The 18,065-nt window shown below is 26.3% G+C and overlaps 1 protein-coding gene across 1 annotated transcript in view; it reads left to right on the forward strand.

Moving 5' to 3' along the window:
* LOC129962514 (flavin-containing monooxygenase 5-like) overlaps positions 1-18,065 on the forward strand; it is a 48,677-nt gene that overhangs the window by 29,604 nt on the left and 1,008 nt on the right. The window contains exons 2-4 of the mRNA XM_056076266.1: positions 11,715-11,858; positions 13,543-13,629; positions 16,401-17,046. Coding sequence (XP_055932241.1) covers positions 11,764-11,858; positions 13,543-13,629; positions 16,401-17,046 — 828 coding nt within the window. The 5' untranslated portion in view covers positions 11,715-11,763. The remainder of the gene's footprint in view (positions 1-11,714; positions 11,859-13,542; positions 13,630-16,400; positions 17,047-18,065) is intronic.

The following is an 18,065-nucleotide window of genomic DNA, read 5'->3' on the forward strand; positions in this document are numbered from 1 at the left end:
ATTCTCTAATATACAAAGAGATAAAAAAGCAGCACAACAATAAAAAAATTCGACCTCTAGGATTTTGAGAGTTTTCAATTTTTTAAAATCCGATTAGCAGAATTAAAAAAAAAATCATTTATCGCAGTCTTCTATTTGTTTGCAAATGAATTCGTAAAAATAAATTCTAAAGAAAAAAATCCATGAAATTTTGTATAATGTGAAAATTATATTAAATTTTGAGATCTGCATACAATTTTAGATGCCCATTTTACGTTTATTATTAAACGCTGTCCGGTGCTATGAACATGATAACTCGGTAAGAGTAACAAGTATTATCTTCGCATCAAAACTTTATATCTTTTCATATTTAGGGACACAAAAGATGAACTGTCTAATATTCTGACTATGTAAGTGTCAAAATCGCAGTTAATAAATAAAAAAAAATGTCTAAAATGTTGAAACAAAACTGTGCATGTGTATCAGACTCTTCCCCAAATGATGAAAAGACATTCGTCAAAAGTGAGAAGCAATTATTTATTATATACATAACGATGAGCATACAATAGTTTATATAAATACATGACGCACCACAATATAGCCGAAAACATGAATGTCGAAGGAGAACTATCTGTTTAACTATCAAGTGTCTACGGTATCCGCACAGACAAAGATCGCACATTTTTTCATTGCCATTAGCTTAATTTGAAAATTATTGCTTCCAGAAAATAAGAAGATCGGGTTGAAACCTACTGAGGTATTCGAAATCATGTGTTAATCCTTTATTTTCATAAAAAGAAATATTTTGTCAGTCTTTAAAATTCAATTATATTGCTTATAATTAATTTTGAAATTAATAAATATTATCTACCATATCTAACTTATTATATACCAACTTTAATATCCATCATATTATCTACCATATCTAACTTATTATATACCAACTATAATATCCACCATATTTTCTAGCATAACCAAATGTCTTCCATAAGACGATTAAAGCCATTGATTTAGTAATATAATATTATAGAATTGATAGTAAATTGGTAAAGCATATGTTTTCATTTTTGTAATTTCTTTTTTGATCCTATAAAATGCAAATAAATTATATTTACTGGAAAAAATATTTTAGTTCTTATCTTAAATTTATTCTATAAAAAGAAATTTTATGCTAATGTAGTATGGATTGCTGTTATGAACTTAAGTTTCAAACTTGAATTTGCTGATGGATAACAATTAATAAAATGGTGACACTATTCATTTGCATATAAAAAAAATTGTTAATTTTTGTGTGCATTATACAAATAATCTGATATTATCATTTTTTTTATATATTGTTAAAAATAAAATTCAGATATTATTTTTTTCAATTAAAAGAAATCTTCAAATCTCTAAAATTGCTGCACAATTTAAAACAAATAAGTACATATAATCTTGCATCAGAATACTAAACATCATTTTTTGTTTTACCACATTATTAAATATTGGTGAATTGAAATTGCTCCCAATTAAAACAATTCCTATAGTTAAGTACAAACAAATAAACATTAGCAGATTTTTTTTTCTTTTTTACAAACATTTTAATCATTTTCTTCTATCTGAACATGCTATAAACAAAAGGTAAATATTTCACATTCGAATTTTGCATTTCATACTCGTGGCGCCATCTACTAATACATATAGAAATTATTTTAACATTATAATAACGAAAAATATGTAAAAATTGTACATTCATCACACCAGAATACAAACAAAATGGAAAATGAATTTAATTGGTGATAAGTAAGAATAAGAAAAGAATGATAAATACTCAGATTAAAAAAAATGAATTTTTGTGCCTAATTGCATGACTATTTAAGCATGCTTATTTTATACTGTTATCGTCTTAATGAGAACAATAATTAACTATAGTTAGAATTTGTAAGAAAAAAATAATAACTAAATGCACGATACATGTGTGCTCAAATCTGAAAAGTTGCAAATATTATAGTTTTATGAAATAATTAGGTAAACCTGTTCTCTGAGATAATTTTACAGAATATTTAATAACAAAGACTTTTCATTTAAAAATACAATGATACAAATTTTTGTTAGCAGAGTAAAATCTTGCTTCAGCAGGATACATGTTTAAAAATATCTTAGATTCACCCTTTTTTATATCATGAAAAACAATTTATGTTTAGATAAAACCATGAAGTTGAATAAAAATGTGTTCAAAAATTGTCAAGCATTATTGACGGAATTAAGCAAATATTTCAACAATCAAAAGACAGCAGGTTTCATTAAGATAGGGATTGTTTTATATAATCCATTCGTGCACAATAACTATCCACACTTGTAATGCATTATTAAAACCAAAATGCGTAGCAATGAGCATGTGCCGTGATATTTTGCAAGCAAATTAACAAATGTCATTCGTGAATTCTGTATAGAGCATGACTTTATTTGTTATTATATTTCAATGTAATTGCAAAATAATTTATTTAATCAATGTAATTACAAATTTATGCCAAATATGAATAAGTATAACAATATTTTAGTAAATTACAGGAATATGACAAAACTAATTTTAGATGTTTTGCAAAGACATAAAAAAATACGTTAGACTTTTATTCTACGAAGACTCTGTTGTTGATATAAAAAAATGTAACTGATACATCAAGAGGTGAAAAGAATTCCCTTCTAACATTTAGAAATATCGTTACTTAAAAAAATATAAGGCAATGAAAAAAATATTAAACGAGCTTAAAACTTGAAAAAATCAACTTAAAGTGTCCGGTCTTATTTTCAGTGAAAATTCAGGAATTGGAAAATTAGTTAATTTTACGTCACTATCTCATGTACATTAAAAAACAGGTAAGAACAAACATGCAACTCCTTTTTACATTTTTACGGAATTTGTTTATCTTCTATACTTATATAAAGCTCAATGTGTGTGTCTGTGTGTTGGCGCTCTACAGGCCAGTCCGTTTGACCTACAGCTACTAAATTTGGTACATGTATACCTTAGAGGTCGGGAATGTGCACCTGGGGTCCCTTTTTTTGAATTTTTAATTAGAATTTTAATTATTAATTAAAAATTAACTTTCCCGTCAAAAAATCTTTTTATTTTCCACAACGCCAAATGAGTAAGGCTTCAGTTTTTTTTCCCAACAGTAATGAGGCTAGAGTTAACATTTTTCGGCCGATTATTTCAAACGATTCTGTTTATTTTCTTAATGTTTGATGCATTTAAAATTAAACATTGTGAATGAATCGATCTTTCAGATTCATTCTGAAGTACATTTGAATTAAACTAAAACAGAATAAAGGAAACTAAAATTTTCTAATCTGTATAGCGTTACCCCAATTGGCGTAGAAAAATTCACGCATTTGCGTTACCGTAACTGGCGTTGAAAATTCACGCATGCGTATTGTGTTCTGATTGTTGACAATATTATCAACGGATGATTCTTGATTTAAATTATTTTTAGGATAGTTGCATGCTTTTGTAATTAAATTGTATTTATGTTAGTTATATATTTTTTGTATATGCTTATAGTTTTAAGTACATCGTTTTTTAAGTAGTTTTTTAAACCTTTTTTTGACCATTATTTTAAACGATTCTGTTTATTTTCTTAGTGTTTGATGTATTTAAAATTAAACATTTTTAATTAATCGATCTGTTCATGATGAATCTGAGAAAACAAATTCTTGAGATATAACATAAATTAAAAAAAGATATTCTTTAGTGTCCATAAAGTTTAAACGCTCAGTGACTATGTTATCAGTAATCATATTATAAATAAAATGCTTTGTTTCAGTAAAAAATATTATTATATTAATTGCAGATTAATTCGTTCCACTTTAATTTAAAGCATAAATTCTACGAAAGCTAATAGAAAATTAGAGAGATACATATTAAGTTATGACTGAAGGCCTTTATAATATTATGAGTGAATTATATGACTATCAAAATTTGAAGTTTTAAAATATTCTGATGAAGAAATCTAGTAAAGTAGGAATTGCGTAAAATATTAAATTATTAGAATTTAAACGAACATTAAGATTGGCGAACCGGCTGGTCACCAAAGGCGGCTAGTTGCTAATAAAAAAAAATCCCAATAGAGACTCCCTAGAATAATAAATAGTCTAGATTTTAAAAAAATTCCATATAATTTTTGTTTAGTATAATGGGTTTTTTAAGTAATACCTTAATAAAAAATTATTGAAATCGCTATAAAACATACTTTCATTGTCTGATATTACTTGCCAAGGAAACAATACACACAAGCATAAAATAATCAGTTCGTTATCAAACAGCAATCACTGAAATAAATGAAAAGTATGAGCACGTGTAACCTGATCACAATAACTCTTTTTCAGGAACTAAAGATCCTATCAGATATTTCGAAAGGTCGCTAAGTGTCTTTCTATTTTTGAAAATGGCCCAAGCGATAAAAGGAATAAATAGGGGAGACAAATAAAAGACGGTAAAAAAATTCAAATATCGATAGAACGTCGATTTATTTATTTATTTTTTTCTAACGATTTTCATATTTTAGATAACGGAAGGTACATTTTGTAAATTTCTTTGCCATTAATATTTATTATAATTTTCAGAGGCAATTCTAAATATCTATAAATGAAAAATAATTCAGACAAACAATAAAATAATTATTTATCTATTTTAAATTTGCAATTATTTTTTCTAAAACAGTCATTAAAAATTATTCCAAATTATTATGGTTTGATCTTTTTACTTTTTCTCACCCTCTCTTTCTCTTTAGTATTGTGTGTGAGAGAATATGTTACGTAATCAAACAAAAATCTCTCCATCCTTATGATCGTGAATTAAAACTATACGATTCATACATGTCTATAATCACATATTCTGAGCAGTCACGAATCTTTCAGAATGAAAAATTCTGACTTTTAATATTTTTTTAATAATTTTTTGGTTTAATTTTTATTTGATTTTTGTTTTTCCTATTAACTTGATTCTAATACTTTTGTATATATATATATATATATATATATATATATATATATATATATATATATATATATATATATATATATATATATATATATATATATATATATATATATATATATATATATATATATATATATATATATATATATATATGTAATTATATTCCTTAATATAATTTAATTTTTAATTGATTTTCTATTTTTTTAATTTTAAATTAGACAATAATCATGTATTCTAAAATTTATCTCTCTTTTTTTTTTTAATCCCAGTCCTATTTTTCATTTAATTATTTCTAATATGCGCTCTAGAAAAATTGATGAGTACGGAATTCTCATTATCATAGTTTAAGGCTAAAAATCCCAAACGGCTACGACGTAGCTTCTAAAGATGCTTAAGATTATCTTTCCTGAACTAACACGTAACACAGAAATTCCTGTAAGAATATCTAAGTTAAAGCATTAAGGGAAAAATTTCTCACACTTTCGTCCTTTTATTCTGGTGTAAAACAAGCATGTTTCATCAATCTATGTACAAACTTTACACTTACATAAAAAAATAAATTCAGTTTAAACTTTTAGTTTGCCTTCTTTTTGGTCGCTCTTCTACAATATTACCCTACACACACACGCGCGCGCGCACACACACACACACGCGTACACACACACACAAACACACACACGCGTACACACACACACAAACACACACACACGCGTACACACACACGCGCACACGCACGCACACACGCACACACTCACACACAAACTTATATATATAAACACAAAGGCAGAAATTTATTTTACATAAATTTTTCTTTTAATTTTATTCAGTTTTATTAACCCTTAACTGGGGACGTGCGGTCTGTGAGACCGCCAGCGATGGATTTTCCGTCCCCCCTATTCTATTTTTAGCTCAATTGAATGGAATAATCCTGTAGCTTCTTGTATTGTGACCTTCAATACATGTGCACTTTTTCAACCGATTTCAGCGGATGCGTTTTTAAATAATTCAGTTATTTCTTTAAGCGCGGTCTGTAAGACCGCACCCCCCTGTTAATGCCCCAGTGATAAACAAGGCATAGCAGATGGCGCTAAAACTTTGGCCCTGAAATATCATCCAATTTACTGATCCTATAATGAAGCAGTACTCCAGACACTTTTAAATGAAGCAAAAAGTGATTTTAGTGATAAGGATAATACACAGTTAAATACACATATACACAGTTAAATACACATATACACAGTTAAATACACATATACACAGTTAAATACACATATACACAGTTAAATACACATATACACAGTTAAATACACATATACACAGTAAATACACATATACACAGTTAAATACACATATACACAGTTAAATACACATATACACAGTTAAATACACAGGATAATACACATGTACATATCAGTTTTTCGATGAAAATTCGCATTCAACTGATTCTGATATGTATGTTCAAACATAACTAATTTTTCTAGTGATATTGTATTTTGAAAAATTTATAAAATATATTAATATACCAAGAGATATATATACATAATTTGTAGGTTGATTTTTATACTAGTTCTTAACCTGTATGTTTAAAATACCCTAGAAAACTTGCTATGAATGTCACAGAAGCCGATAAAAAAGGGCCAATTTCACCCATTGTCATTTTTTTAATTTTTTATATAATTGTTAAATTTTACATTATATTGTCTTCTATATACATTCATATACTGTAACAATAAGTAGGATTTAAAAAGTAAAAAATAATATGTTTTTCAAGAATATTATGTATTGTAACATGTAATTTGTGAAGAAAATGTATGTTCCAACGCATTTACTTTTTTCAATGATAATATATTTTGAAAAATTTCTAAAACATATTTAGATATCAAGAAAAATATCTGCAAAATATAAGGGTTAACCATTCAAAGAATAATTAGACAACCAACTGCTTGAAAACAATTTCAAGGCAAGATAATCTATCTTGAATGCATTAAATGACTTTCTGAAATTTTTTAAGGCAGTATGAGAATGACAAAATCTATTATGCAATAAATGCTTTTCTACAAATATTATATTATTCATTACAAAGAGATAAAATTTTGTATGCAATGGCGTCATAACCAATCTTCTGGGCATTTGTAATAAATAAATAAATAGTTAGATAAAATCTTGTAGATAAAAAACTTGAAGGCAATAAAATAAATTTGGATACGGTAGCAATTGTAAATATGTAAGGTAACAAATAGGTAAATATATTGTAATCGGAACTGAATTCTGTCTCAGGTTTACTGAATTTATATACATATTGATTAAAAGGCCAAGATTACAGACAAATAAATTCTTGTTTAGTGGCAAAAATAAAGGCTTATTTCTATTCTTAACGGTGAAATTATTCATGTAGAATAAACTTTTCATCCTCACTCTTTTGTTAATTGTTAATTTTAAAATTTGTTTTGAGATTCAGGATCGTTTTGGCGTTTTTACAAACAAATTAGCTTTCATAATTCATTTTCGGTGCAAGTGTATATCAGACAGTTCTTTTTGTATTTCAAGTGTTTTTTTGCCTATTTTATTTAAGTGGTATTTGTAAATATAATTTAGCTTAAATAGTAATCTCTTTTCAAAGTATATAAGGAAAAGGCAAACAGATCTCAAATTCTTTGCATTAAAGTGATTTATTAAGATACATAACATTATATAACTCGTTCCTTTTAGTTTTTTTGAAGTTCTTACGATATAATAATGTCTTCTCAGATATGCGTGTCAAAACATTCACTTTTATTTTGCTACAAAATTACATGATTATTATTAAAATTTATAAGGTATATTTATTATCATATTTATGTTTGCATATTTTTCAATTATTTTTAATAATTTTTAGAAATAGTTAATTTTTTTCTTCAGCATTTCCATTTTCTTTTTTGGAGAAAATTTTAAATTCTGAAACATTAGAATATTGTCGTTTCATTTCTCTTTATATATATGAAAAATATGAATACTTTTGGAAAGAAATTCGCCTAACGCTTTAACTTGCAGATGATATTTTTGACGAAAACGGCATTTCGCTAACAATATCCAGAAGAAGAAATTATCTTTTTTAATATGCATAAAATAATCACAAAGCAGTATTTGTTTGTGACCTTTTGTTTATGATTAGCATTTGAATGATAAATCTTATTAATAAATGTAAAGATAAAAACAGTAATCTTTGCCATCAGTTCTAACAAAAGCCTTGTAATCTATGGCTATTGAAAGCAGTTAAAAACTAGATTTTTTTCGCATTGTTCCACTGCTTTTTATATATATCTACACTTGATCTATATCCTTTTGATAAGTGCATGAAGGGAAGGGGGGGAGTGTTACTTATCATATGTCATAGTTTCCCGTTAAACTATGATACGACTGTCATCTCGACACTCTTTATTGTCTTTTTTTGAATGATGCAATTGCCGGAACATCAGTTATTTATGTGCTATATAACATAGACACTGATATGCCAATATGATAATCAAAAACAATGAAATGATATAAGCAGGAAAATTTAGCTGGATTTACGAGAAAAAATTATGAGCAAAAATAAGACAATGCATTTAGTAGTAGTTCTAATACACTTCTATTGGTGCACTGAGAGTAAAAATATCGTAAAAGTTTTGAAATAATTCAATTTCTATTTTTCTGCTATAAATGTCTACCTTTTTTTATTTTAATTAATGTTCGCAGTTATAAATATTATGGTAAACTAAAATGAATTTTTTAATATAGTTAACTAGTAAGTGCTGCTTTAAGAGATAAATGAAAATTTAATTAGATAAATGATAAACTGATAGTTATATCTTGAAAATATAAATATATTATACTGTCAATAAAAATGTATTAAACTTTCAAAACTCTCTCCTCTCAAGGAGGAAATAAAAATGAATTGCCAACATTACTCTTTACAATCTTGAAACAAGTCAAGATAAATAAAAATGCTGGATTATTTTCTATGCAACAATTGCTTTTTTTTATGACGCAAAGGCCATTTTCCTAAACGTATTGCGTCAAGCAAGACTGAAAAAAAATGTCAAGATAAAAATATAGCTTTTTAATTCAGTAAAATTCCTTTCTATAACAAATATTATATTTCATATTTGCGAATTAAAATTCTTTAAATTCTCTTAAAAATGTTACCTACCAGTTGTAATTTGTGAATGTCCTGTTGAGAAAGAACAAAATTTTGAAATAAATACATAGTTAATATGAAGAAACAAATTTTTAAAATTAGGAAAAACATTTACTTTAGTATGATGGATTTACAATAAATAAAATCTGAGTATATTTTAAGTGGAACAATTTTAAAATTGATCAACTATACTGTAAAAAAAAAAGTGTATTCAATAAAATTATTTGCCTTCATTTGGATGAATCAAAATTTATTTAAATTATTGTTTGAATAATAATTAAATTTTAAATATATTAAAACAGAGCATCGTCATCGAATTTGCAATCGTGAACTAAAGTTCAGAACTTAAACATTTCAGAAACTAAGTAAAAAATTGATTGCAATCGGTTTCATGTTATATAAAAATATGTAAAACACCTTTCACAAAATATATATATATATAATATATATATATATATATATATATATATATATATATATATATATATATATATATATATATATATATATATATATATATATATATATATATATATATATATATATATATATATATATATATTTACTGTTATTGAGTAAATCGTTGTTTCCCAATGCTTTTCTTCAATTCTGAGAATGCAAAGAGATTTATTAACTGTCAAATCTTTCGATTCTATTGGATCTGGAAGATTACTTCGAGTTTCTTTGAAAATATTATTATATAAGGAACAGCATCATTTTATTAAACTAAATAACGTACATTTTATGTAAAAGTAATATTATGGAAAGAAATAAACACGAAAATAAACAAAGGTATGTGTTATGAGTTTTTAAAAATATCAAAAAGGGTAGCTGATTCTCATTCGATTTTGATTTTATCATATTCATCATAATATATATTTTTGCAGTTTATTTTGAGACAAAATAAAAATCGTTAGATATGAGTGATAAAACTAGAGTAGCAAAATAAATTTCCTGGATGAGTTCAATATACTTTAAATTAAGGAAGTATTGAAGAAAAAAAGGGATTCATGAATAAAAATAATTACCATTAATATGCTGGGAGAAATATTTGAAACCAAGATGCACATCCTGATACATAAGTGGTAAGCTATGTATAGTTAAAGTTACAAAGTGTTTATTGAAAACTAAAGGCACACAGTTGCAATTCATAGTTTAAAGTTATTTAATTATTAGAATACATATGTTTGAACATAGATGCCTTTAGCTTACAATAGCCTCTCTGGGTTGAATTCATTTCAATTAAATCTCGTATGCCTTATTTCATGATTAATTAAAGTATTTTTAATTATCATATTGTGATAAATATTTAAAGGCGTTTGTATTGTTATAGTTTTATAACTATCAAATTAAAATGGTTATCATGTTGGGAATACGAACTTTCTTAATAAAATGAACACCATCGCGTCACAAAGGCATTACAAATGTAACTATCTGGTTAATTTATCTTTGTATTAATTAACTTTAGCTGTAGTGAAACTTCGTTTTTTTTTAAATTTTTTATTTAAATTGTACGTGTGTGCGGTGTACGAACAAATAAGTGTTAGATTTTTTTTCTTTTTCTTTAAATAACGAAAAAAAGCTAGAACAGTTCATACAATGATTCAATTTCAAGATTTTTTTTAAAATTATGCAAAAAATATTTCTGTCAAAATACCGCAATAATATTTTACGATTATGAGATTGAGATCATAAACAGCATATTTTTTTTAAAAAAAACTTTTCCGAATTACATATTTTTGCACTTAAAAGTATATTTGTACCTAATGTTGATAACTCAAATATTTGTAGGTTTGTTAGGCTTGTAGAAATGCAAGAGATGCACGGACGTGCACACATACACAAACAGAAAGAGGCATATTTTCGTTTATTGTCAGTAGAGAAAAAAATAATGCGGAGATTTAGATCAAGATTCAAATTACATTTTCCACCATTCTTTTAATTATAAATTTAACTCGTGTCAAGTAAAAAAGAAAAATTACATTGTGAAACTCATGGTTACTTTAATATTTTACTTCTTTTTTTTTCTGCAAATCATTTATGATTTTTTTTAAATTCAATTTTATATTTATTTTAGCTTTGCGTAAATTTATACCAAATGTTCTTTTATCTGGCGCTTTATGTGAGTCAATAATCGAATATTCCTTTTACATTGCATATATTTCTAGATAAAATTTTGAATCATGCAAATTGTATGCAATTCAAATATATAGGTAAAATAATAGAAATGCACTAATTGTTCCGTATTTTTTTGTGCTTTGTTTTGTACATCTATACAATAAATAAGCTAAATTTTTTTGTAATGTTTGGATTGTTTTCTTCGGTATGTTTATTCAATAATTTTAGTTTTGAAATGGAATTTAAAGAAAATGTACTACTCGGTATATTGAAGGATTCACTTATGTTGACATTCATTTAAAGATCTTAATTAGTTTTATAATAAGAAATGATGTCATTATCTTCTAGAAATATAGGTTATTAGGGAAGAAAACACGAAAAGCAAAATTGTAAATAAATGAATTTATTATCAAAGATTTCTAGAAATCCTGATATCAAAAATTTGAATATTGTCTAATCACTATTTTTTTCCATTATTTACAGGTTTTGAGAATGAAATTATATTCTTTTGAGATTGTAAAAGAATTATAATATGGTAAGAAAGTTTTTGCGATTTAAGTGGCAAAGAGAGTACGAAGTTAACTGCACTTTGAGACCAGAAGAGCGAAAAATTCAAGAAAATAAAAAGTAATTTCATTTTGCTTTAAATATGTCAGATATAAAATTACGTTGTTTAATCAAAGTTTGCATTGTTTAATAATTTTTTATAATGCGGATATAATTAACAAAAAATTCAACTACTTTTAGTGCGTTTCAGTCGTTTCATTTACACTAAATATGGCAAGAGGAGAGGCAACTGTTTTCCTAAATGCCTCATAAGTTAAAGCCTCATTGCATGAGGGTAAGACAGGTTGATACTTAAAAATATGTAATGGGAAGTTCTTTATTGGAAGAAAAAAATCACTTATATTGGCATTGATTTCAGCAATTATCGCAAAAGTACTCTGATTACAAACTAATATGGTTCATGTAGAATAGTTTAAAATTTTTGTTAAGTCACATATGAATTTTGAGATGGATATTATTTTTCAAAACCTAAGTCAGTTTTGTTATATTGACGTTGCATTTTAAAGAGGACATTTTGGAATGGACCTTGATAAAAATAATGATAATAATTTTTATGAGCATATAGAAAAAATATGAATACAAAGATAGAGGCACTGTTTTGAGATAGGAGTTGTAAAAACTTTGAAAACTTAAATCACATTTACATAGATTCGAATTGCAAATGTGTATTTAAAATTATTAAATTAAATAAATCATAATAGGTAAATGTAATTTATCTATCTTATTTTTATCTTTAATTATGCTAGGTCAATGAAATATTGCTTTTTAAAGTCACTACAAATTTTTAATTGGTGCATTTTGTTTACTATAATTGGAACTTTAAATTTACAATACATTTTTTAACATTTAAAACTTTTAAGGCAAATACATATTTAGATTAGAATTATTCTGAATAAAATATTTTAAAATTTCTAATTTTCAGTTTTATTAAGGAGCATAAAAAAATTCATAAACTATTATTTAAATACTAAATTGGCTGTTAAATAAAAAGCTATATTATTCTGTCACATCTAATCATAGACGATCCGCCCGTTTTCACACATTTCCCCGAATCTCGACATACTTGAAAATCAAGGTCAAGGTATCAAGGTTTTGTCTTGTACTTTCGAGACAAGACGAGAAATTGAAGAAAATGTGGCGGTTGCAAAAAGGAAGAAGAAAATTAGATATAAAAATAAAATTACAGAAGTTTTCGAATGCTTGATTAAAATTATAATATTTATTAAAAGAAAGTAATTTTATTCTTAAAAATTTTCAAAACTTGGTCAAATATGATATACATTCTCGGTAAAATGAAGTTATTTTCTTTAAAAACAAACAAAAAAAGATTCTTGGTCAGATCCTTGACTGAAAAGTTTGAATTTGAGTTTTTATCTCTAAATCTTTCCCACTTATTTACATTTCTCTTTTGATTAAATCTCTTTGATTGATGATTGACCCTTTGTTAATTTAAATTGATACAAAGATCCCCGAAACGGGATATCAGATTTAAATTTTCGCTTTTATCAAAGAATTATGGTTCAGATTTCTGATATTTCAGTAACATAGCAAGCAAGTACTGAGAAATTAAACTAACTTGTTAATCAATATTTATTTTTATAATTTTAAGCAGCTTAAGCTATCATTTTTTTGTCTTTAGATTTTAATATCATTTTATTATACTGAAATATTAAATCTTATTTTTATTTATGTCATAATTTTTACTATATCTAAGTATTATTGAATACTACCGTTTCATTTGAAGGTTGGAAGACGTAAAATATAAAGACAATTGGACAATGACTGTCAATGAGAAAGATATACTCGAAACAGAAGCAAATCCTAAACACTTGTAAGTCTTTCTTACATCTCAAAAGAAATTAAAAATGTTGGATCTATTTTCGAAATAGTCAAAAAATACTTTTGTTTTCTAAGGGAAACCGAGAAAACCCTTTTAAAGCCCTTAAATACAACTGATTGAAATTCGGGACATGAATACTTTTCTCTGCAGGCTAAGAATATTCACAAAAACTAAATAAATGCATAAATTGTTACAATTGCATTTGCAAAACAGTTTCCGTATCTATTATTACCTAAATAGCTAACCAAATGAGAAATTATAAATACTACAGAAAGGTTTCTCCTAAATGTGTGAAATAGAAAATTGTATAATGAAGTTAATACCAAATTATCGTATTAAAATTCATCTGTATGGATGCTATTAATGTATAAAAATTATTTTTCAAATTAAATCAAATGATCTGTGGAAATTGAAAATTTTCCATATTTCAGAAAACACTATTTAATAATAAATGAGTTTATGTTCAATTGAGATATTATCTCAGTACATGTAAACCTCTCTAAAGTTTGGATTTGTTGACAATTTAGGAAGAAATCTCATTATTGCAGCTCTTCCAATTGTTGCAACAATGCATTAATTTAAAAAAAAATATTTTTCTATTTTGATATTTAAAACTTCCAATATTCTGCAATCATCTATGCGTTTTCTAGATATTTTATATATTCTTATACAAAATTATTAGCAGTTCAATAAATATTGTACGTGATTTATAAAAAATAAATTTATTTATAATATCTAAAATAGTTTATTTTTAATTTCATTCATTAGAAAACACTTCAAATAATTCAAAATATTTCAATATAGATAAATGTTCATATCACTATAAATTATGCTTTGTTTAAAATTATTAGAATAATCAAAAATTTCCGGTGGAAAAACAGCAAAACCAAATTATTATTTTTAAAATTAAATAACATTTATTAATATTTAGTTTGTCTACCTTCACCATCTACCACTGAATTCAGTGATCCAATTCATATAATCAAGTTATTTCTGATAGTATTTGCACTATTTGACACTGTGCCATTCATCTTTGATCGTTTCAAAATACCAACTTTTATTTTTTCGCTCTCCCAAAGTATATTTCTTTATCAAAATCTACAAATTCAATCGGATTTGTTCAATATTTCAATCGGATTAAGATATGTAGTGGTCACATCGATTCATTATTATTTGGGAGATGGAGAGTAGAATAAACTTGAAAATTTGTCTTTGACCTATTCTCAAATTTTCAATTATGTATTTAATGCCTTTACTTTCAATCATTTTAATTCTATTAACAATTATTAAGAAAACTCTCATACCATTACAAGCATATATTTCCATGTTTTTCTGTTCGCAAGATTTTTAAATTGATTTAAACACCTCACTTATTCGTGGTCAAGATCGTTTACTCCTTTTCCATTTAAAGAGCTTCTATTTGTTTTTGTTTTTTTCAGATTTTAAAACATTGCCTTAGATTTGGGAATCTTTTGAAAGATATATTTTCATAAAAGTCAAATGCTTTGCAGTATTTTATTTCTAGATATATAGTGCTTTTTTTTTTCTTTGGGGGAAATCCTGAACAGTTGCTTTAACAGCTAAGTGTTAGAGTTGATGATATCAATTTCTAATCTTCTATCATTTCTTAAGAAGGTATCTCTTTCATTTTCATTTTCATTTTCATACGATGATATAGAATATTCTCCTCTGCTTGTTTTCAGTTTTTCAAAAAGCACTTATCCTATTTCAGTTTTAATAATGTTCCATGCTTTTTGCACAAATATTAGATACTGATTTCGACGACAAATTTGCTGATTTTTTATATGATACCGTTTTTTTTTTTTTCTGTCTTCAATTATGTTTCGATAAAATAGAGATAAATGTGATTCTAATTTATTTAAATACAATTTATATTACCAACTATTATGATAAAATTATGATAACCAAAATATACGATTTGAAAAGGAATATTTTTATAAATAATTATAATTTATATAAATTTGTGAATAATGAAATAAAATACGAAAAATATCATAACAAAAAAATTATTAAGTTTTTTTCCTTAAATTTTCTGAATAAAAAAAATATGTTCATGGGCCATTCTAATAAGAATGAACAAAACTGCATGCATTTAATTAGTTTATACAATAGTTAATAATATAATGTAAAAAATAATAATAAAAATAAAAATTATATATATATATATATATATATATATATATATATATATATATATATATATTAAAGATATACCTTTACAAACTAAATAAAAATAAACAAATATAGCCATTATTTTTGAAAAAATCATTCCAAGATTTACTACAAATCATTTTCGTCATTTTGGAATCCATCCAAAATAACTGTGAGTATATGGATTTTGGAGTAATGAATTTGCTGAGTGCGAAGTTGGTCAATACTTCAATAAATCTTGTCTTGAAGAATTTCGTTGAAAATTTTAAAATGCATATGTTTAATTATGCTCATGATGATTTTCAAAAATTGTGTTAGATAGCAGAATTATATTTTTGCCTTCTTGTTCCTTTTCTCTACTTGTAAGCGTGTTTAGAATATAGAAAAAACAACAACATTTTATTCATAAATGGGATAGGGGAATATGTTTATAATGTGAATGGTATTGCGAGAACCAGATGATTAAGAATTATTTATCGATCGCTACGCATACGAAATGTCAAAGATGTTATTTGAATCCCCTTTACAATTAATTATATCCGAATATAATAAGAAATTATTATCCACTGAAATCTTTTGAATTATTTAAGGGAAAGATATATGGACAAAAGCAAAAAGAGAATCGCTGTCATCGGCGCTGGTGTTTCAGGAATGTCCTCAATAGCTATGCTCAAAGAAGAAGGGCTCGAACCTGTTTGCTTTGAAAAGACCGACAGGCCAGGTGGCACGTGGTTCTATAGAGAGGAAACCATAGAAGGTGTTGCTTCCATTATGCCAACGACAATCATCAATCACAGCAAGGAAATGGGAGCATTTAGCACTTTCCCTCCTGCCAAGGAATATAATAATTACATGAGACATTACGAAATGTACCAATATCTAATGGAATACTGGAGCAAATACGATTGCTTGAAGCATGTCAGAGTGAACATGGAAGTCATTAGCGTCAAGCGAACAGATGATTACAATGAAACAGGACGCTGGGCAGTAACGGCGAAGAGTTTAATTACGAATGAGATATCAACTGAAGTTTATGATGGCGTGGTGGTTTGTGTTGGTCACATTAATCGCCCGAAAATGGCCATTTTCCCTGGACAAGACAAGTTTAAAGGCAAGATAATACACAGTCACAGCTTAAAAGGTGTAGATGAATATAAAAATCAGGTGATTGTGATTGTAGGAACAGGATGCTCCGCTTTGGATGCAGCAGTAGAAACGAGTAATGTGGCGAAACAAGTAAGTTCCCCGATAACTTATTATCAAATACATTAGTCAAGCCAATTTATATTTTTCTAATTGATTAGTTGATCTAATATTTAAATATTTTTAGAAAATTATCAGATAGCAAGATGAATGAATTTTGAGATTCACAACCATAGCATGCTAAAATGAATAATAACAATTTTTCTTTATAATATATCACTTATATTACATAACCGAATACAGGGGACACTTCCCTTACTAAGTATTTCTGCTCTATTCGTGAGCCCATACCCTGTGCTCCTGTTTGCAAAAAACAGAAGATTCTAAGCAAGAAAAATCAGGGAACATTTTTCTTGACTAGTCAGCCATTTATTCACATCGAGCCACTCCTTATTTTTATACCATTTTCGATAAGTAGTGTCGTATCTTACGAATATTTCTAAAGGCAATAAAAATTATTTTTTTCATAAACTACTAATTTCATAAGAAACTCGCTGGATTTCTGCGTGATCGTTATAATTAATTTGATCTGTTTTTCCTCGCGAGATACTGATCACTCATACTCACGTGAGCATCTATTTTTTTTGACTGCTAAGCAAACCAGAACTCTTTTCTGCCTAACGTTCAAGACAACGGAAATAGGCTGCCATCTGGGTTTAGAAAAGGGAAAGAATTTCGACATACATCAAACCCCATTTTTAGAGCCACGAAGCTCTCTTCTGGCTTAAATGAAAAGGGATGAATTCTAAACTTTTGAGATAAAAGACAAATTGTGGGGACAAAATACAAAATTAATATACTAATGCGAATACAAACACAAAAACCGCATAGAAAGCAAATAATAAGAAAAAATAAATAGGCTGAGTTTTGAGTAGAGGTGTATATCGTAAGCTATATGTAATATCCATTCAGAGAACATTACACTTTATATTAAAAAAGAAAAAACCGAATATTAAAATAAAAATAAAGTTATATTGTTGAAAGAAAAACTACTTGACTTTTCTTTATTCAAAACAAACTGTCTATTTTTATGCAAAACTTAAAAAATATTT

Source organism: Argiope bruennichi, chromosome 3 (assembly GCF_947563725.1).
Source record: "Argiope bruennichi chromosome 3, qqArgBrue1.1, whole genome shotgun sequence".
NCBI classification, from domain to species: Eukaryota; Metazoa; Arthropoda; class Arachnida; order Araneae; family Araneidae; genus Argiope; species Argiope bruennichi.